The following is a 22,647-nucleotide window of genomic DNA, read 5'->3' as shown; positions in this document are numbered from 1 at the left end:
AGTGTCTCGCAATGACGTCACAAGTTTATATCATGTCATTAAGGGGTTAACTGAAATTTCATATCGGTTCAAAAAAGAGTAAGGCTACGTTCCAATATTGAGTATTCGGGGATTCTTTGATGTTGCAGTATTTCTGCACCTATTTGGTATATTGAGTTAGCTTTTTTTTTTTATGAATTTTTATTACATTTTTAACGCTGCATTTTTATAAATCTCTCTTTGGTCTGTTTTGTTTTTAATAAAGCTGCTTTGTTTTTGATACTTCCTGGTATTAGGTTTTGACAAAACTCTATTGATACAGTCATGTGAATATTACATGCACTTTAGTGCGTTTTCACAGCAGAAATGCAATACAAACACATTTGCGTTTTCTACCTGTGCATTTTCCGCATCTAATGTAAATTCTATGGGGAAGAACCACAAATAAAACTCAGCGTACCCACGAGAGAAGTTGACATGTTGCGGATTTCAAACACTCACTGGAGCTCAGTTTACGCTGTGTGAATGATATAATTATGGTGCCAAACCAATACAAAACTCAGAAATTCCCTGGAGGCAGCAGAGTTTTGGTTCATACTAGAAGTTGTAGTTTTCCCAAAATCTTTAAAAGGATTGTCCTCTTTCCGAAAATCCTGGTCACTAGATAAGTTTGTTACAGAAAGAATTGTGCTTTTCTCAGTATCCCTGGGTCCACAAGCGAGTCTCTGTTTCTGTGCCCGGTTTCTGGCATTGGCTGCAGCACTGACATTACGTCGACAGTGCGGCAGCCAATCACTGAGGTCAGTGGCCCTAAGGGCGTCCGTCTACATGAACAGATCCACCAACCAGAGGCAGGGATAACTGAAAAGGGACAACCTCTTTAATAGAGATGAGCGAACCCTAACTTAAAAGTTCGAGGTTCGTACTGAACAGTTAGTGTCCGGTGCTAAACTCCGAACATGGACTTCTACCGGAAGTACGTTTTAATGTTCGGAGTTCTGGATGAAGTAGAGAGAGAGAATATTTTCCAGCTCCAAAGTTCGAGTCCCCATTGTTTCAATGGAATTTGGGTTCAGATTCAAGTTCGGATACAATTCTGGTACCCAAACTGAACTTTGGACTAAAGTTTGGGTCGGGTACCAGAACCCGAACTTCCATGGGTCCGCTCATCCCTACAGTAATCAGAAATGACTTCAGGAGAAAACAAAAGTTATGCATGATGAAAATATAGTTTATACTAGAAAGTTACTTCTTTTGTTACATGAGGTTACTTTTTTACAGTGAATTCTACAGTGGTAAGGTCATATACCTGCATGTCTGATGACTGAATCGCTTTCCTCTAAGGAAACATGTGTTTGGCGTTTCTACACATTCACATGCACATTTAATAGGATTCAGTGGCTGGTGTTTTGGGCAGGTCTTTTTACACACACACTGGCACCTCTCTTCATCATACTCTTTGTTGGTTCCACAGGAAGATAAAAGAAGTTTATTTTTGCAGACGCACTGACAAGACGTTCGATCCAGCTTTTTATGAGGACCACAGCTTGAAGGCAACAAACCACCTTTACAGACACATTGACAGGTTTCTTCATCTAATTCTTTGTTCGGACCACAAATGTCATGGAATGCTTCAGAGGACTCTGTGAAAAATAAAAATGAATATAAAGCTAATATAGTAGGGCATTTTGCAAAATATACGATTCAATATATTTTGTATTGTGATAACCATTTTCCCAGATGGCTATATGCGCTACAGTAGATGTCATTCCCATCATGGAGTCTACATGTGGTGCATCACCATCGAGATGAAACGCTGATGGGCATTTGACAAATTGGATGGTGGGTGAGCGAGAAGCCATGGTGTCTGTGTGTGTTGGTATGCCCTGAGTGCAGGTATGCATGTATCATGGCTGGCTGACTAAATATAATGCCTACCACATGTGAGCCTGCATCTAGTGATTCGAGAAGTGCACAGAGACAAGTCTGCATCATCTAGATGGCGTGGTCTGTGAAATGGCCAGTGTGAACGTGCTCTTACACATTGCACGTATACCAACTTATGATCCGGCTCATTTATTTGGTTTTGCTGTAGTTTCTTGCTTCCCCATGTACAAGTGTCTAAACAGTTGGGCCCCTGTCACTTTCTGCCCTTATTCACATTGAGATTGGCTGACACAAGGTAAGATTTTAATACTAGAGACAGGACAGGACTGTTCCGATTGGGTACACCTTTTCGCGGTGGCATGTCTTTTACACTTGTTTTATCAAAATAGTACTAACTAAGTAACATATATTATTTACATGTACTATTACTATTTACTTACTATAGGGTATATACTCATTTTAGGGGGTTTCACTGTTACATTCAGGTAACAATAATAGTGAGTGCATTTGTTTGAAAGATTGCTCATATGATCATTAGCTTTCCCTCAATTTTATTCATGTTGTCAGCACATTCCCCATTTACTTAAAGGTGTGATGAACAGCATTGAGCATTTTCTGATTTGATCGCTGAGAAATTATTGCAAGCGAACACTGGTAAGAACATTTGTTTGGGTGACCTTCATTCAATATAAAAGGGCCTTAAAGGGAATTTTGTAAACATAACTGTCCAAAAAACCCTAACCAAAGGGAGAGTAACACTTCATAAAGCATAATTACATAAAGACCATTGATAAATTAACCTCAGGTCAGGAAGTGTACAAGACAAAGAAGATAAAATATCTATTTTATTGATAATTCTTATTAAAAACAGAGAAAATATAAGAGTAATAAGGTGCCTCATGCCAAAAGAGGGACGCAGAATAATACAAAAATAACAATTGATATTTAGCAAGCACAATTGTTAAACTATATAGCACTAGTATATTTGTGCAGGTACAGTACAGACCAAAAGTTTGGACACACCTTCTCATTTAAAGATTTTTCTGTATTTTCATGACTATGAAAATTGTACATTCACACTGAAGGCATCAAAACTATGAATTAACACATGTGGAATTATATACTTTACAAAAAAGTGTGAAACAACTAAAAATATGTCTTATATTGTTCAAAGTAGCCACCTTTTGCTTTGATGATTGCTTTGCACACTCTTGGCATTCTCTTGATGAGCTTCAAGAGGTAGTCACCGGAAATGGTCTTCCAACAATCTTGAAGGAGTTCCCAGAGATGCTTAGCACTTGTTGGCCCTTTTGCCTTCACTCTGCGGTCCAGCTCACCCCAAACCATCTCGATTGGGTTCAGGTCTGGTGACTGTGGAGGCCAGGTCATCTGGCGTAGCGCCTCATCACTCTCTTTCTTGGTCAAATAGCCCTTACACAGCCTGAAGGTGTGTTTGGGGTCATTGTCCTGTTGAAAAATAAATGATGATCCAACTAAACGCAAACCGGATGGAATAGCATGTCGCTGCAAGATGCTGTGGTAGCCATGCTGGTTCAGTATGCCTTCAATTTTGAATAAATCCCCAACATTGTCACCAGCAAAGCATCCCCACACCATCACACCTCCTCCTCCATGCTTCACGGTGGGAACCAGGCATGTAGAGTCCATCTGTTCACCTTTTCTGCGTCGTACAAAGACACGGTAGTTGGAACCAAAGATCTCAAATTTGGACACATCAGACAAAAGCACATATTTCCACTGGTCTAATGTCCATTCCTTGTGCTCTTTAGCCCAAACAAGTCTCTTCTGCTTGTTGCCTGTCCTTAGCAGTGGTTTCCTAGCAGCTATTTTACCATGAAGGCCGGCTGCACAAAGTCTCCTCTTAACAGTTGTTGAAGAGATGTGTCTGCTGCTAGAACTCTGTGTGGCATTGACCTGGTCTCTAATCTGAGCTGCTGTTAACCTGCGATTTCTGAGGCTGGTGACTCGGATAAACTTATCCTCAGAAGCAGAGGTGACTCTTGGTCTTCCTTTCCTGGGGCAGTCCTCATGTGAGCCAGTTTCTTTGTAGCGCTTGATGGATTTTGCAACTGCACTTGGGGACACTTTCAAAGTTTTCCCAATTTTGCGGACTGACTGACTTTCATTTCTTAAAGTAATGATGGCCACTCGTTTTTCTTTACTTAGAATTTGTATTTTGGCAAGAAAAAAGCAGCTAACAGTCTATTCAGTAGGACTATCAGCTGTGTATCCACCAGACTTCTGCACAACACAACTGATGGACCCAACCCCAAGAAATCCCACTTACTAAACCTGACAGGGCACACCTGTGAAGTGAAAACCATTTCCGGTGACTACCTCTTGAAGCTCATCAAAAGAATGCCAAGAGTGTGCAAAGCAGTCATCAAAGCAAAAGGTGGCTACTTTGAAGAACCTAGAATATAAGACATATTTTCAGTTGTTTCACACTTTTTTGTTAAGTATATAATTCCACATGTGTTAATTCATAGTTTTGATGCCTTCAGTGTGAATGTACAATTTTCATAGTCATGAAAATACAGAAAAATCTTTAAATGAGAAGGTGTGTCCAAACTTTTGGTCTGTACTGTATATACCAAAGTGGTTTAGTGCAGTTCACAGAAAGTAATGATTTACACATCTAGAGGCTGAAATTTTTGACCATTCTTCTTTGCATTCTCCTTTGCAAACTAGATCTAGCTCAGTGAGATTGGCTGGAGAGCGTCTGTGAACAGCAATTTTCAAGTCTTGCCACAGATTCTCAATAGGATTTACGTCTGAACGCACATGAATATGCTTTGAACTAAACCATTCCATTGTAGCTTTGGCAGTATATTTAGGATCATTTTCCTGCTGGAAGGTGACCTCCACCCCAGTCTAAAGTTTTTTGCAGCCTCTAACAGGTTTTCCTCCAGGATTGGCCTGTATTTAGCTCCATCTATCTTCCCATGAACTCCGACAAGCTTCCCTGTCCCTGCTGAAGAAAAGCAACCCCACAGCATGATGTTGCCACCACCATGTTTGATGGTGGGAATGGTGTTTTCAGAGTGATGTGCAATGTTAATTTTCCACTAGCATTTTCTACTTAGCCCCAAAAGTTCTACCTTGGTATTATCTGACCAGAGCACCTTCTTTTATCTGTGTCCCCTATATAGCTTTTTACAGACTGCAAATGGGACTTCTTGTGGCTTGCTTTTATACATGTCTTCTTGCCACTCTTTATAAAGGCCAGATTTGTGGAATATACAACTAATAATTGTCCTGTGGATATATTATCCTACCTGAGGTGTGGATCTCTGCTCCTCCAGAGTGACCATTGGACTCTTGGCTGCTTCTCTAATTAGTGTCCTCCTTGTTTGGGATGTCAGTTTAAGTGGATGGCCATGTCTTGGTAGGTTTGCAATTGTGTCATACTCCTTTCATTTTTGGATTATGAATTTTTATAACCTAAAACTGCTTTTCTTCTCCACAACCTTATCCCTGACCTGTCTAGTGTGTTCCATGGTTTTCATGATGCTATTTGATTCCTAATGTTCTCAAACAAACCTCTGAGGTCTAATACTGGACTCAATTTACTAATTATGTGACTTCTGGATTATGTGACTTCTGGATCAATTGGTCACTCAGGATTTTACTAAGAATTAGAATTATATTTTTATAATAATTAAAAAAACATGCATCATTTCCTTTACAAATCACAAATACTTGCTACTTTGTGTTGTTATATCACATAAAATCCCAATAAAATACATTTAGGCTATGTGCCCATGATGCAGAAATGCTCAGGATTTTTTCCTGAGCGTTTCTGCATCTCCCTGGCAGAAAAAAACGCATGCAGATTGTACATGCGGATTGTACATGCGGATTGTACATGCGGATTGTACATGCAGATTGTACATGCAGATTGTACATGCGTTTTCCTGCCAGGGACATGCGGAAATGAAGCGTTCTTCACTTGCATTTCCGCATGCGGGTGTCAAGCGCTTTCCAAGCGATTTTAGCATCACTTGGAAAGTGCTTGACAACTTGGTCACACTATATAAATCCATGCAAAAGGCATGGATTTATATAGTGTGACCGAGAGAATGTCAAAAAAATATATATATATATACTTACCCTCCGATGGCCCGCGCTGTCTGGCTTCGCTCGGTCCCAGCTGCCAGCAGCGGTAGAGTGAAGGACCTGCCGACGTCAGCGTCGCGTGACCCGTCACATGACTCTGACATCAGCGCAGGTCCTTCATTCCATCGCGAAGTGCCGGGAAGCAAGGAGGAGCGCACCGCGGGCCGCCAGAAGGTAAGTATATATATATTTTTTATTTTATTCTTTTTTTACAGCTTTTTTTAAACGCAGCACTTCTGCAAAATAATTGGTAGTGCTGCGTTTTTTTTCGCAATGATAATCCGCAGCAGAAATTTCCGCAGCATGTGCACAGCACATGCGGATTATCATTGGGGAACATGGCAGGCCTTCTACCATGAGTTTTTTTAAGCGTTTCTGCAGCGTTTTTGCCGCTGCGGAAACGCTTAAAAAACGCATCGTGGGCACACAGCCTTAAGTTTATGGGTGTAACATAAAAAAATGTGGAAAAGTTCACAGGCTATGAATAGTTTTTCAAAACAGTGTAAATATGATGCAAGTCGTGAAAGACAATTTTTGATGCTCAAATTACTCCAGATTCTGGATGCATTTAGCTTGAAAAGTCTCACCAACGGTATCTCTGAGATTATATCAAGATGGAGGGGACACCAATAGGTAATCTTGAACAATGATCATTTAAAGGGAACCTGTCACGTGAAAAAATACTATTAACCTGTAAATATGGGGTTAATCAGCAGGTTAATAGCATTCTGAACCTGCCTGGTGCCTGCACTTTGAGCGCCGCTGCCAGGAGGAAATTAACTTTATTCCTCCCGCCTAGAGATGAGCAAAGCCTGAACTTAAAAGTTCGGGGTTCATACCAGACAGTTAGTGTCCCGGGCTAAACGCCGAACACGGACTTCTCCCTGAAGTCTGTTGTAAAGTTCCGTTGGACTAAAGTTCGGGTCGGGTACCAGAACCCCAAATTCTACGGGTTCGCTTATCCCTACTCCCGGCAGCATTAGTCACGGGGGTGGCGCCGCTGCGGGTTCAATCACCGCTCTGTGTATAGAGCGTGGTGGCAGTAACTGTGTCCCCGGCACTGACTGACAGCCATCCCAAAGGATGAATGAGCTGTCAGTCAGTGCCAGGGATACGGTAACAGCCACCGCTCTTCATACACAGGGGAGTGACTTAACCCACACACAATAAAGTTAATTTCCTCCCGGCAGCGGGGCTCAAAGTGTGAGCCCCAGTCAGGTTCAGAACAGTATTAACCTGCGCATTAACCCCATATTTGTAGGTTAATAGCACTTTTTAACGTGACAGGTCCCATTTAAATCCCGGGGCATAATTTTAAGTTTGAGATGTCTTTCCATCCCCCAGAAAACTTATTTCAGACATGATCCAGAACCCACATTACATTCATAGAAATTTGTTAACACTAAATAGATGGATTGAAGACGCACAAAGAATCAGCTGACGTTGAGGACGTTATAGGTGTGATCCATTTTAGAAGTTGATGCAGTTAGCTTTTGGGTTCTATATCTTGCACAATACTCTGAGCAGTAATGCAATAAGTAACAATAAAGGGATAAAGAGTCTGGTGACAGATACTCTTAGATCTGTAGCAGTGAAGTAATAAAATGTCATCAGATTCATAGAAATCCTTTAACTGTAAATGGATGGATGGAAGACACACAAAGATTCCTCTGACATTGAGCATACATGTTGTTGTAATGGGGATCATATTGCACTGCTGTAATTTTCTTATCTTGATAATATAAGAAGTTGTCACATTGCGACATTATTCATAATAATGAAACCATAGAGCCCTAACATGATATTACGTCATTACTAATAAGTACAATTATCCCATACAAGACATGATTTATGCGATACATAACTTATGAGCAAGAAAATGACCCCAGAGATCCTTGGAGATGTAGATAATAAGAACAAACAATTCATTATATTCTGAGAGCATATTCTCCTAATGTGTTCCGCATGGGGGAAATCTCTTACCTGATTCCTCATGATACGATGAAACGTCATGATGCTGTATACATCTGCACAAATGGTTATTCCAAATATGGTTTCGTGGACAGGTCTTATTTCCTACTTGACAGCTGAAAGAGATAAAGTAAAATGTTAATTATTCTTATGGAAAAAGGTCACTGGATTAAGAGTTAGAAAAACATGGCTGAAACAGCACCACTCTTTTTTACAGGCTGTCTTTAGTATTGCAGGTCGGGTGAATTCACAATATTTAAAGGGTAAAAGAGTTAGTAAAGAAGAATATTGTCATGGGGTAGTTTAGGATATAGTAGTGTTTTCGTTCAAGGTTATGCTAGTATTATTAGAATGTTTCTCAGTCCTCATTTCACATTATCCTCTGGCCTATGCACATTATGTAGTCTAATTTTTATGTATGCCTTACTAGAGGACATTAATCAGGATGATGTCATTATGGATTTTTTTAACCAGAGATTTTTCATTGCCGAAACCTAACACAACAGACATCCATCAAATGATCAAAGTGCTATATGGAGGTCATTTATACAAAGCAAGGCGGGACGTATCATGTATCAGAGATGACTTATTAGAGATGTGCTGATGACATGGTACGAGGTTAAAATACCTTGATGTTATAAACTGGACTTAATATTCCACGTTTGCTGCAGTAACCCTGACATACTATAAAAGGTGTCCGCACTCAAAAATAAGAGGAGAATCCTGAAAAAGTAATGACGTTGAAACATTGCAAAAAAGGCACAAATACCAAGAGTGCGACTTCCAGCAGTATTAAAACTTGAAAAAAAGCTCTTTAATTCATCACCATGAAGTGCAATATCTACATCAAGAAGACATTAATGTGCATTACGCTGACAAGGGAAGTAAGGATGAAGGATACACATATTTTAAGAATTTATCATCCATCAATGATAAAAAATGATAACATTTTAGAAAGAGGTTTCCTAAGAATTAAGTTGTGAGGTGCTCCTAGGGGTTGCAGAGACTTTAACAGATGGTGAAATATATCTCAGTTCAACCTTAAAATTCAGTTTTTAAAAAGTGATGGCTAAGCCATGGTACATTTTTGGCTATCCAAATGTACGAGGGTCAGTCAATAAGTAATGCCTCCTATTTTTTTCTCCTTAAATAAGGTAGTTATGTTAAATATTCGAATTTGGCACAATTCCTCAAACCTTCTTCTCCAATCCACAGCAATTGCAACTTCCTGCACCAACAGGTGACATCGATGTTCGTATTAGACAACGTTCTGTGATTGAATTCTTGCATGCAGAAGGTGAAGCGCCCATTCGAATTCATGAGAGACTGAAAAATGTGTACGGTGATGCAACAGTGGATGTCAGTACTGTTAGACGATGGGTTCGTCGCTGTAACACAGCTGAAGGGCCATCACCGTTGGCTGACAAAATGCGGAGTGGCAGGCCAGTAACCGCAGTGACTCCAAGCAACATTCAGCGAGTCGATGACATCATTCGTGGTGACCACCGGGTGACTGCAGATGAATTGTGTGGCATTATCTGCCTCAGTAAAGGCAGTGTGATGAAAATTATTGGACAACTGGGATACAGAAAAGTTTTTGCACGGTGGGTCCCAAGAATGCTTTTTACCATGCTGGAATACATGCCCTTGTTAAACGGTGGACCAAGACTGTGGAAATGGATGGAGATTATATTGAAAAGTGACAAATTAATCGTTAATGTTGTGGTTTTCAACCTATGTAATTGCATTTGAATTTCTTGTCAATTAAAAGGAGAAAAAAAATAGGAGGCATTGCTTATTGACTGACCCTCGTAGTTCATAAACCTGGAGGGCACAAGTTCTAAGCTTTGTTGCATGCTGCTACAAAGATAACTATCAAGTGATAATACAGTCACTTACTAACAATCACTGGGTACCACCACTAGCTATACATCACTGATATGAGGGTGATATCTCATTAATGTTTGTTACATATTTCAGACTACATTCATAGAGACAATGGATACATTTGTTATGTAATTTATATAACTGATTGAATGAATCATTGCTATTCCACAGAATTTTCAGCTAGTTCTTAACAGAAATTTCAGCGTACAGTAAATCTATCTTGTGTGTTCTCTCTTATATAGGACAAACATACTGAAAATTAATGAGTTTATATTAACCTATGAGCCACCAAAACAGTCCAAAATAAGCCTAACAAGCTTAATATCATACATAACCTGTAAATCACCCCCAATAAAATGTAAAAAAATGATTAATTTATATATAAAAATTCAGAAATGTCATGAAAACTAATGTGTTTCTTTCCTGAACTGAAGTTCAATCCGTGCAATGTATTTATCTGCTGAAATCCCCCGATTACACCTTGTAGTGTCACAGTACGGTGTGACACTCAGCTATGCAGCACAGCGCGGCTACGGATGCTCTTTATATGTAATGCATATTGAAGTACTTGTCTATAAATGCAACATCAGCATAAATCAGTTCACACTTTAAACATTCTTTTATTATGTACAAAGTAACGTGAAAATCTCAAGAGCCACACGTATTAAGTGCTCATGAAGCTGTGAGACAGTACTGCCGTCAATATCCCACATGTCGCTCCCCTGAACTCAGCACAGATGTTCCGGACAGGAGTCTGTGACTGGCTGCAGATTCTAATTCAGCCTTTATATGTAGCTTGTGACTCTCCAGTGCTTAACATAAAGCTGTCGTTTCATCAATTCTATCAATTGGAAAAGCAAAAATCTAAGTTTATTGTTATAGGTGTATCTGCACTTCCCCAACGAAAGAAGAATTTGTCACTGGATGTTGGAAATATGACCCGATTCATCAAAGCTTTCACTAGAATTCTAACACCTACGTTTTGCGACTTCTGACATCTTCATGCCAGTTTCTTCCAGCTCTGTAGAGATGGGACAGGATGGGGTCATCAAATTCTTGATGAGCAGCAGCATTCACTATGCCACAAATCTTCCACCAGCAGGGGCTGGAGTAGGATTTGTGGTGGGTACGCCACTGGTCCGGAGCTCCTGATTCATTAAATAGTGTACGCCTCATCATGAATCAGAAGCGCCTCATCATGAATCAGAAGCGCCTAATCCACCATGTCCCCTCATCAAGACTGGTATGAACAACACCGATATTAATGACTCGGGCCCATAGTGCGGAGACTCCAATAAAGGGGAGCAGCTCTGCAGTGGAATATCAACTGAAACACGTTACAGCCAGCAACGTTCAGAGTTTGACTGCAGCCAATCACAAGCTTCCTTCAAACCATCTGTGCTACATTGTACATGAATAAACCAAGTCAGGGCATTGGAATGTGGAGTCCTAAAACGTCCAGGGCTCCACTCCGCATATAGACTGTGATAGACATAATGTGCCACACAGTCCAAAGAATCTACTCGAAAAAATGATGGAAAAAACAATAAATCCAAACACTAATTCATTATATCTGATTAAATAAAAAACAAACTATTGTAATGAGTAAAAAGACTAAACCAAATTATTATACAACAAAAATCTACTCTTTTTACAAAGGGAACCCTCCATGGCTAAGTCCCTAACTACCATTACTGTAGTTCACAAAGTTTCAACCTTTTCCACAGGCCTGAGCACAGAGAGTGTCATCACTCAGATCGGCTCCTAATAGTGCTCCACAACACACGAGACAGCCAATTACATAGGACCATGAATCTATCTGTATGTAGGTGGAGACACCAGAAAAGACAGGAAGGACATATAAATTGTATTGCCCTTGTTTAGATTTAAAGGGAATCTGTCAGCTGTTATATAATATAGGGCACAAGAGCCTGATTACAGGGATGAGTCACTTACTGGGCTGTGTGTTGTAGTGTCAATACAATCAGTATTTTATCAGCAGGAGATTAACACTACAGGACTACACTACAGTGCCAGGCAGTCAGGCTAATCTGTGTAACCCCCACAACTGATTGCCAGCTTGCTGACAATGTACAGTGTATACAGGAAGCTGCCTGTAAGGGCTGTGTACGGCGTTATACACAGCCCAAAATACTTAGCTGTGCTACATCGACCTCAGACAAATAAGGATTCTATCAACATTACATCAAGCAGCCCAGTAAGTGACACATCCCTGGAGTCAGGCTTTTTGGCCTATATTATGCTGCTCTCAGATTACATAGCAAAACATGCTGAGAGAGTCCCTTTAAACTAAATTGGTCATTAGGTTTAGACTGTCCGAACCACAGGCGGCATAAAATCCCAACAGGGTCCCTCATTAAAAATAGCAATGTTTTACTCCAAAATGATGCAGCATTTCAGAAAATATATATTTTAAACACTAGTCAGGTATGGATGAAAGAGTCCGGATATGTGTCGCTATTTTTGAAAATAGAAAACAATCAATCAATTAAGCCAAGCTGGGCGGGGAGGAGCCATAGGAGCAGCCCAGTGGACCCCCTGTGCCTGGGCTCCTGTCCCAATGCTCGTTTCATTTTAAAAAAAAATTTTTTCTCTCAACCACCCCAGTGTTTCAAAGAGAAACATATTTCCACATACATGTCTCTAATGAGGTGGCCTGTTGGGAATTCAAGCTGAAAGTTTCCTTTTAAACCAGTACCCAGTGTGGCAAGACAATGATGCTGATCACTGAGCGTATTGTGGTTCAAGTAACAGAAAATACATGAAGCTTGGTAATGACCAAGTAACGCTAATTCACAGAAAAACAGGGACATTTTGTTAGACGGATGAAGACTTCTCCTGTGTATTACTGACATGTATTCTGACTGCACAGGTCATTACTTAACACGGTATAACCGACATAGATGCAGATTGATCTGGTCTCCTGATTGATCTGGTCTCCTGAAAGCCCCCGACACATCCAACTGTATATGATTAATGAGCCCTGAAGGAGTCACAATGCCCCCATTATTTTACTGACCTTCTGAGCCCCCATCACAAGTAACTCATTATAAATATATGTCTATGATACTTCGATAGTCCTTGTCCTGGTCTTTTCTTACACCATTTTCTGTGGTTGGACCATTTATTATATCATCCTTTTTAAAGCATACTTAATAAATATTATGATTTTAGGAGATAATCATTTTTGGATACCTCGATCAAATATTTCTAGTTGTCAGTGACTTCTTAGATTACGTGCAGACTGCACCGATGCTCCTAGCCTATAGCATACATCAAGGGCTTTTCCCGACATACTGTAACATCGAGATACACATCCATTCACCAGACGGAGGCCGAAACTGTGTGCTTTTTGCCTCCACGTGGTCAGTATACGCTTGCATACCATTTGTTTAACTTTATATGAAAGTACAGCAGATGTATTCCTATACAGAGGGTCACTGCAAAGAGACAAAGAATGCAGTATACATTTCTTTACAGTGGATACTTATAGTGGACGAATGTCTTGGCATCCATCCTGACTGTGCACATTATCGGGTGCATACCTCCTGAGCGTATGCCCCGTCAGTGGGCACCGTTGCAGTGTGGACTGAGCCTTACTCTGTCCGAATCCCAGCGAGATTTATAAATTAGAATTTTGCTAACAGAGGTCAAGTAAAGATCCTCACAGATCCTAATTCCTCAGGAATCATGGCTTAGTAGGGGAGGCATTGTATATTTACATATAGGATAATATACAAGTACTTCTCACTAAATTAGAATATCATCAAAAAGTTAATTTATTTCAGTCTTCAATACAAAAAGTGAAACTCATATTATATAGAGTCATTACAAACAGAGTGATTTATTTCAAGTGTTTATTTCTGTTAATGTTGATGATTATGGCTTACAGCCAATGAAAACACAAAAGTCATTATCTCAGTAAATTAGAATAATTAACAAAAAACACCTGCAAAGGCTTCCTAAGCATTTAAAAAGGTCCCTTAGTCTGTTTCAGTAGGTTCCACAATCTGAGGAAGACTGCTGACTTGACAGATGTCCAGAAGGCAGTCATTGACACACTCCACAAGGAGGGTAAGCCACAAAAGGTCATTGCTAAAGAATCTGGCTGTTCACAGAGTGCTGTATCCAAGCATATTAATGGAAAGTTGAGTGGAAGGAAAAAGTGTGGTAGAAAAAGGTGCATAAGCAACTGGGATAACCATAGTCTTGAAAGGATTGTTAAGAAGAGGCCATTCAAAAATTTGTGGGAGATTCACATGGAGTGGACTGCTGCTGGAGTCATTGCTTCAAGAGCCACCACACACAGACGTATCCAGGACATGGGCTACAAGTTTCGCATTCCTTGTGTCAAGCCACTCATGACCAATAGACAACGCCAGAAGCGTTTTACCAGGGCCAAGGAGAAAAAGACCTGGACTGTTGCTCAGTGGTCCAAGGTGTTGTTTTCAGATGAAAGTAAATTTTGCATTTCATTTAGAAATCAAGGTCCCAGAGTCTGGAGGAAAAGTGCAGAGGCCACAATCCAAGCTGCTTGAGGTCTAGTGTGAAGTTTCCACAATCAGTGATGGTTTGGGGAGCCATCTCATCTGCTGGTGTAGGTCCACTGTGTTTTATCAAGACCAAAGTCAGCGCAGCCGTCTACCAGGAAATTTTAGAGCACTTCATGCTTCCCTCTGCCAACAAGCTTTTTGGAAATGGAAATTTCATTCTCCAGCAGAACTTGGCACCAGTCCACACTGCCAAAAGTATCAATACCTGGTTTAAAAACAACAGTATCACTGTGCTTGATTGGCCAGCAAACTCGCCTGACCTTAACCCCATAGAGAATCTATGGGGTATTGTCAAGAGAAAGATGAGAGACACCAGACCCAACAATGCAGACGAGCTGAAAGCTGCTATCAAAGCAATCTGGGCTTCCATAACACCTCAGCAGTGCCACAGGCTGATCACCTCCATGCCATGCCGCATTACTACATCAATGCATTGATGCAAAAGGAGCCTCAAAAAAGTATTGAGTGCATTTACTGAACATACATTTCAGTAGGTCAACATTTTGGATTTTAAAAACATTTTTCAAGCGGTTGTTAGAAACTATTCTAATTTACTGAGATAATGACTTTTGTGTTTTCATTGGATGTAAGCCATAATCATCAACATTAACAGAAATAAACACTTGAAATAGATCACTCTGTTTGTAATGACTCTATATAATATATGAGTTTCACTTTTAGTATTTAAGAACTGAAATAAATTAACTTTTTGATAATATTCTAATTTAGTGAGAAGCACTTGTATGGACTAGCTATGGGGCAGTCATAGACAGCAATTAGAGTATTCCCATGCAATGGTTAACCTGTAAGAAAATACTATATCTAAAAACAATCTCTCCAGAAGTAGTTGCGTCCACCTGACTGAATATAAGGACTTGGTAAAATCCGACATGTAGTCTTGTGCAGCCAAGAAGGTTGTATGAGGTTAGTTTTGACTTTTATGATATGACTCAAGAAAAGGAAAGCTACACTACTTTTGCTTACGGATCCCAAGGAATAGTATAATTTGCCTCTTCTTACATGATCCCACACGTTCTCCCAACATTGTTGAACTTTTATGTTGTATAACAAGTGATAAACCTGAAGGGACAATAGTAGACTTACCATAACTGGATACTGGTTACATTAGTCAGTTGACTATAACTATTACCATACACTTTGTGCGGTTGGTTCTTTACATGTCTTTTATGATGTAAATGGCTTTTTAATTCCTAGGTTTTTGACCATAACTCCACTGTCTTCACAGGTTACTAAAGTGCTGAACTTTACATGAACCTCTTCACAATTACTCAGTGACATCATATAAACATTCCCTGAAGAGGAATATGCTAAATCATTTCTACTTACTGTACTTGAGTTGCTAGCAGTGATCTTCTAATTATTGAATGGACTTGTCTGTAAACATCCAATTTCGACATGCACCGACAGGACGTATGGTTGGCAAAGCTTATGGTTACTGGTTTTATCGGTCCTTGAGAAAGTGGGACTGTGATTTCAAAGAGCTAAGGAAAAAATAAGGTTTAAGGCTATTAATGTCCAAGTATTTACTAATTAGCTATGTAGATAACAGTAATTAGTCAAGTATATTATAATGGTATAACAGAAAGAATTGCAGAGTTAAAGATGTTAATAACACATGACTTAGTTTGGATTTTTACAGCTATAATTGGCTGATTGACTTCAATTTCCACATGGCTAGTGGGCATGCTGTTTAGCTGGAGACCAGTAGTTATTATGAACAGTCAGTAGTTGAGCTTTGTGGTCACCCGTATACATAATAATGAGTATGTGCAAGCGGGAACTTTGCCTTAACCGTCACTAGAATTCTAATATTCTAAAGAATACATAAAGAAATGTTGACTCTAATTCTCATGGATGAAAAAGTTGATTGAAGTTTGGAAGAATGACTTGGCTGAATATGTGATGTGGAGGTAAATGTGAATCCCTTTTAATTATTTCTATCATGTTTCTATCATATTTATCATGTTATTCAATGCATCTCAACAACACCTTTCACAGTGTCTACATTGAGGGATGGATTGTGTGACTTTTGTCATTTTGCGCTATATTATTGTTTAGTTTCTGTAGGTTACAAAGTCATACATAAAACTTAAAAATCATAAAGTAAAATTATTATAGGATAATGGCACATTGAGGGGCACATTTTTTGGTAGCCAGTAGTCTCTCTTTGGTCAATGTAATGACTAGAAAAGAGGAAACCCGAACTATAAAGTTCGGGGTTCGTACCGGACACCTAGTGTCTGGTGCAGAAGTCCGAACACTGACTTCTCCTGGAAGTCCATTTTACACTTCGGAAGCGAAGAAGAGAGAGAGAGATTTTCCAGCTCCAAAGTTTGGGTCACCATTGATTTCTATGGGGTTCGGGTTAAGGTTCAAGTTCTGGTACCCGAGACGAACTTTGGACTAAAGTTCAGTCGAACTTGACTAACCCGAACTTCCACGGGTCTGTTCATCCCTAGTAATGACAATTTGTACAAAATCCCAAATGGTGGTAGGTCGAAATGGTCAGAATCCTGTGACTTTTGTTATGTGTATGTGCATTAGAAAAATGTGGCAGAGTGCAGAGTCCATCAAATACTCTCCTACAATTAATGGTGCCAATAACCACCACTGATGGGATGAGGGCGTCTTAATGAGTCCATTCAGAGGACTGAGTGAGTGTCTTCCAGCATCCAAAGTATCACTATCACATGATAGTGGCACTTTTATCGTTGTATGAATAACTGTTACACAACTTGTTAATATAGTTTCTGCTTTTATGCATCCCAGTTTTTAATCTCTCTATTTACTGTTACTTAATGGAAAAATTAATGGTTTACAACACAACCCTTTTTTGAACGAAAGAAGCAATCATAAGATCAGTTCCTGGAAGCGCATCCATACAAAAGTGAAATTAATATAAAAATCACAATAACTTAAAACATGCATCAAACCCCAACAAATTGCACTAAAATTCATACAAGGCAGGAAAATGTGTGCACATAAATCAACTTGAATACCATTTACTGATTTATCAGATGTGTACACTAGCAGTGCATATACATAAGACAGTAAGAATGATATACTTTACTATCATTTTGATTAGTTACTTCCGGATTGAACAAATCCTACTCCAAAATCATGACTTTAACGCCACAAAGGTGTTTAGACATAACAAATTAGTTTTCCACGGAAGAGAGAAGTGGAACGTGGAATTCTTGCTACTCGGTTGCGGAGTAGAGGATTTTTTTTTATTGTTGGCACAAAGACATTTCTGACATTTCTGAAAGCAGCTGTGTCCGATGTGAGAAGCCTGTTAGGAGCTTTTAAATTTGACACGGATCATAAGAAGGGAAGATTAAAACCACACACGCCAGGAACATTTCTTCACACTGGAAATGGCTAAACCAAGGTTGAAACATTGACACCACGTTGGAAACAAAGGGGATCTCTTTACTTAGGTTGCTCAAAATATTTCTCCAAAATATGTCACTCATGTATTTGTTTCTGTAGGAAGCAGGAATCTTTTACAGCCCAAAATATATGTAGTTTATTTCCTATGCTTTGGCAGAACATGCAATGGCTGGTTTTAGGCAGTTTTGTGCATTCTACATTTCCCAGTGCGGCATTTGAGAATTGTATGTGTAGGAACAGTTATGGTATCCTGTCAGTATATGTGAATAATGTAGTACTGATTTATTTTAGCTGCTGGGGGTATTTGTAGAATTCTTGTAGCTTTGCTCAGAAATTTATAAGCATATATCAGAGAGAGAAACTTTACAATGAATCTTTTAAGGATAAAACTATATAGCAAACAAAACCACAAAATCACAAAATATTGTATCATTCCACAACCTTTACTAAATTATAGCTCCAAACAAAAAATGAAAAATTGCACTTTTCTCTGTTTCCACCCTTGAAATTGTAGCAGAAAATGAGGTATTTCTCCTAGAAAATTATTGCAATTACACATGTTTTGTTATACACATGTTTATTTCCTTTGTGTGAATTGGAATAACACAAAAAACTGAGAAAAAAAGACAAATTGGAGATAATTTCACAAAAAACTCCCAAAAATGGTCCGGACAAAATTGTTGGCACCCTCAACTCAATATTTGGTTGCACACCCTTTGGAATAAATAACTGAAATTATTCGCTTCCTATAACCAACACGCTTCTTAAACCTTTCAACTGGAATTTTGGACCACTCTTCTTTTGAAATCTGCTCCAGGTCTCTTATATTTGAAGGGCGCCTTCTCCCAACAGCAATTTTAAGATCTCTCCACAGGTGTTCAATGGGAATTAGATCCGGACTCTCATTGCTGGCGACTTCAGAACTGTACAGCTCTTTGTCTCCATCCATTTCTGGGTGCTTCTTGAAGAATGTTTGGGGTCATTGTCCTGCTAAAAGACCCATGACCTAGGACGCAAACCCAGCTTTCTGACACTGGGAACTACATTATGACCCAAAATCCTTTGGTAATCTTTACATTTCATGATGTTTTGCACACAGACAAGGCACCCAGTGCCAGAGGCAGCAAAACAACCCCAGAACATCTTTGAACCTCCACCAAGGTTGACTGCATGTCTCTGTGTCAGCAGTGTGGTCCTCCGGGGTCTCCTGCCATAGCGCTTCATTTCATTGAAATGTCAACGGATAGTTCGCACAGACACTGATGCACCCTGAGCCTGCAGGACAGCTTGAATTTCTTTGGAACTTGATTGGGGCTGCTTATCCACCATACGGACTATACTGCATTGCAACCTTTCACCAATTTTTCTCTGCCATCCACGTCAAGGGAGATTAGCTACAGTTTCATGGGTTCTAAACTTGATTATGTTGCGCACCATGGACAAAATAACATTAAGATCTCTGGAGATAGACTTGTAACATTGAGATTGTTGATATTTTTTTACATTAATGGTTCTCAGGTCCTCAGACTCCTCTTTTCCCACACACAATGCAACGATTGAGTCAACTTCTCCCCTTTTTATCTGGTTTCAGGTGTGATTTTTATATTGCCCACACCTATTACTTGCCACAGGTGAGTCTGAACGAGCATCACATGCTTAAAACAAAGTTGTTTACCCAGATTTTTGGAAAGGTGCCAACAATTTTGTCCAGCCTATTTGGGCGGTTTTGTGTGAAATTATGTCGAATTTACCTTTTCTTCTCAGTTTTTTTTTTGTGTTGTTCCAATACACACAAAAGAAATAAACATGTGTATAACAAAACGTGTTATTGCAATAATTTTATGCAAGAAATACCTCATTTTCTGGAACAATTTCAAGAGTACCAACACTTTCAGCCATGACTGTATATGTCTAGCAACTATGTTTAGGAACTATTTACATTGTTTTTCTTGTGACCACAGCTGTTTGTGATTCAGATTTCTTCTGACTTTAGATTTTTGAGAAGGAATCACTTTTGGGTCACCCAGTGGCATAACATGGTTTTCTAGCTCCAGGGGCATAGCAAGTATTAGGCCCTCTAATACAGTAGTAGTAGATCTTTACAACAAATAATGTCACTAATCTACCCTAATAATAATGCCCCCTTAAAAATGATGAGTCTTGAGTGCCCATATCAAAAGTAATAATGCCACATTTGTGCCACCACCCTCAAAAAAGCAAACATAATACTGACCTAATCTGTGTGACTAAGTACACTTCTCCCCTACACACAGAGCAGCTCGGCACAACCCACTAATGTGATTGCGCTAATTGAGATTGAAAGTGGCCATCTTGTAGGCTGTAGATCTATAATAGCCGCATAAGCCTATAACTGCCTGCAGCCTAGAGGACAAAAAGTGGTGGCTCTTTGGTTTAACACAGGATCCAATTATATTGGTGCCACGTGTTGGCACCAATCCAAATCAAAGTATTACCCGCCTGGGCAACCGGACAGAAATCTGGGGTTTGTACAGTGTCTTAGATCTTAGGTGCTAATGATAGAACTTCTAGTTTCTTTTTGTTTCCTTTTGAAAATTTGTACCCCCAAAGATTTTTTTGCCCAGGGCAACTGCACCTATGACCCCAAGCCTCCCAATGCTACGGCACATGTCAGACTAATATATTTCTGTAATATGTAACTGTTGTTCCAGCAAACCTCAGACAAGTCATAGTGATATGTTAGAAGTTATGATTGGTGGACATCAGGCAGTCAAGACCACTAAAGGGTGTTGAAAGAATTAAGTATCATAACTTTTGGCTTTGTTGACTCTGCTTGGCTCATCCTTAGAGAGGTGTAGTTAGCAGTTTATAGACTCATCTACTTTCTTCGAGCCCATATACCACTCTAATCAACTACGAACCATGTTAGGAACATCACATCAAAGGGACACAATGCTAAACTGACAACTTCTCTTACGTTTTAATGACCAGCAGGATACTCAGCATCTGCACCACCCCTGGTATACCACTACAGCATAATAACCAGTAAAGCTGAACAGGATTTTACAGACTTGCACTTTTGTATACACTGTTATAATCAAGTTTATATATTTTTTTCACACTTAGAAGAGTGATGTCACTGATCCAGTAAAGCGTGATAACTTGGTGTACACACCACATACCAGTATTACAGTGATTCCTAGATGACAAGACTAAAATGACTTCTTGACATTCGATGTATGAACTCAATAATCACCATATGGTTTCTTTCCTAATACAAGACATTCTACATATATCAGCGGTATAAATGTTCAGAGCACAAAGTAAAACACTGGATATGTTATTTTTAGATCTGGAGTCCTCGAGTCTCAGGTTACAATGTCCGGTATTTTTCGAGAACACATCTTATGAGTTTTCTAAATTGAGTACATGAGCCACTCAGTAGATAGAATTGAAGCATAACAGTTAGTAAGTTTTTACAAGCTACTCCTCCGTCTGTGAGTTAATACAAAGCGCCTACCGTTAATAAAAAAAGAAAGTTAATTACGGTGAGTAATTCTCAGGACAGGGCTATGATTAGAAAACTGACCCTTCTGGAATGCAAAGTGGTTACTGTTTGTCTTAAAGAAACTGCATCATTTTATAGGACTAAATCCGGAACACAAATAGTTTTCTAAAACAGGAGCAAAGGCGTCCATAAAAGTAGAAAAACACTGAATCATGATGGAAAGGATTAGCATGTGTCTTGGTATACATTATTAGCAAAGTAAAAGTAACTTAAATATCATACATAAATATATACGGTATGTACATATTGTTATCTATTTATTTTTTTTGTATTATCGCAAGATTATTATTACCGTATATGCAATAACATGAAAACGGGGAAAAAGGAAAATGCTAGCAGTGCACAATATATTGCTCGGTGAATAGATTTGCTTGAGGCAAGACTGGTGATATGGAATGCATGTCTGTCCTAATGAGAGTAACAGGTTTTTGCTGGGCTCTGGAAAATTGAGAGAAAAGACACAATAACCAATTTAAGGTTAACTACCTAGAAGATGATGTAAAGAGAGTGAAATATACAGATGTTATAGTACTGGGTTCCTCAGTTGTAATGGAGCTTTGTTTTATTATTAGAGAAATAAGAGTAAACACATTGATCATAAAAGTTAAGAAACTAAGATACAAGTATCACTTATCTCAGTTGAAAATCAGTAAAGACCATTTTCACACCACGTTTGTGGAGGTATAGGATTGTTTAAAAAAAATTAAATGGGAATAAATGTGTCCAAAAAATATATATGTTGCATGTAAACACATGATATATCTTTATACATCACCATATGTTAGTCACTAAAATACTTTTTTTTCCATCTCATGAAAATGTCTGACGCTACAATATTGCAGAACGATCTGGATAAGATAACTAAATGGGCAAACACTTGGCAGATGAGGTTTAATGTAGATAAATGTAGAGTAATGCTCCTAGGACATAGTAATCCTATTGCTGCATATGCATTAAATGGGAGTATACTCAGGACTACAGAACAGGAGAAGGACTTGTGTATTCTGGTTACAAGTCAGCTGAACAGCAGTACTCAATGTCAAGCAGCAGCCGCAAAAGCAAATAAGATTTTAGGATGTATAAAAAGAGAAATAAAATCCTGTGATCCCAATGTACTGGTACCCCTTTTTAAATCACTGGTGAGGCCACATCTGGAATATGGGATCCAGTTTTGGGCTCCACATTTTAAAAAGGAAATTCAGAAGTTGGAGTCAGTTCAAAGGTGGGCAACTAGATTATTACAAGGGA

General features: G+C 39.2%; 1 protein-coding gene across 1 annotated transcript in view; it reads right to left on the bottom strand.

Moving 5' to 3' along the window:
- The window catches only part of VEGFC (vascular endothelial growth factor C), a 223,758-nt gene that overhangs the window by 4,478 nt on the left and 196,633 nt on the right, over positions 1-22,647 (bottom strand). Inside the window, exons 4-6 of the mRNA XM_073643579.1 lie at positions 15,786-15,940; positions 7,990-8,093; positions 1,289-1,622 (exon numbers count right to left, since the gene is read on the bottom strand). Coding sequence (XP_073499680.1) covers positions 1,289-1,622; positions 7,990-8,093; positions 15,786-15,940 — 593 coding nt within the window. The remainder of the gene's footprint in view (positions 1-1,288; positions 1,623-7,989; positions 8,094-15,785; positions 15,941-22,647) is intronic.

Source organism: Phyllobates terribilis, unplaced genomic scaffold (genome assembly GCF_046119375.1).
Source record: "Phyllobates terribilis strain yellow unplaced genomic scaffold, ASM4611937v1 Scaffold_1__5_contigs__length_1240528914, whole genome shotgun sequence".
Taxonomy (NCBI): domain Eukaryota; kingdom Metazoa; phylum Chordata; class Amphibia; order Anura; family Dendrobatidae; genus Phyllobates; species Phyllobates terribilis.
Note: the sequence above shows the minus strand (reverse complement) of the source record. Positions and strands in the feature narration are given on the sequence as shown.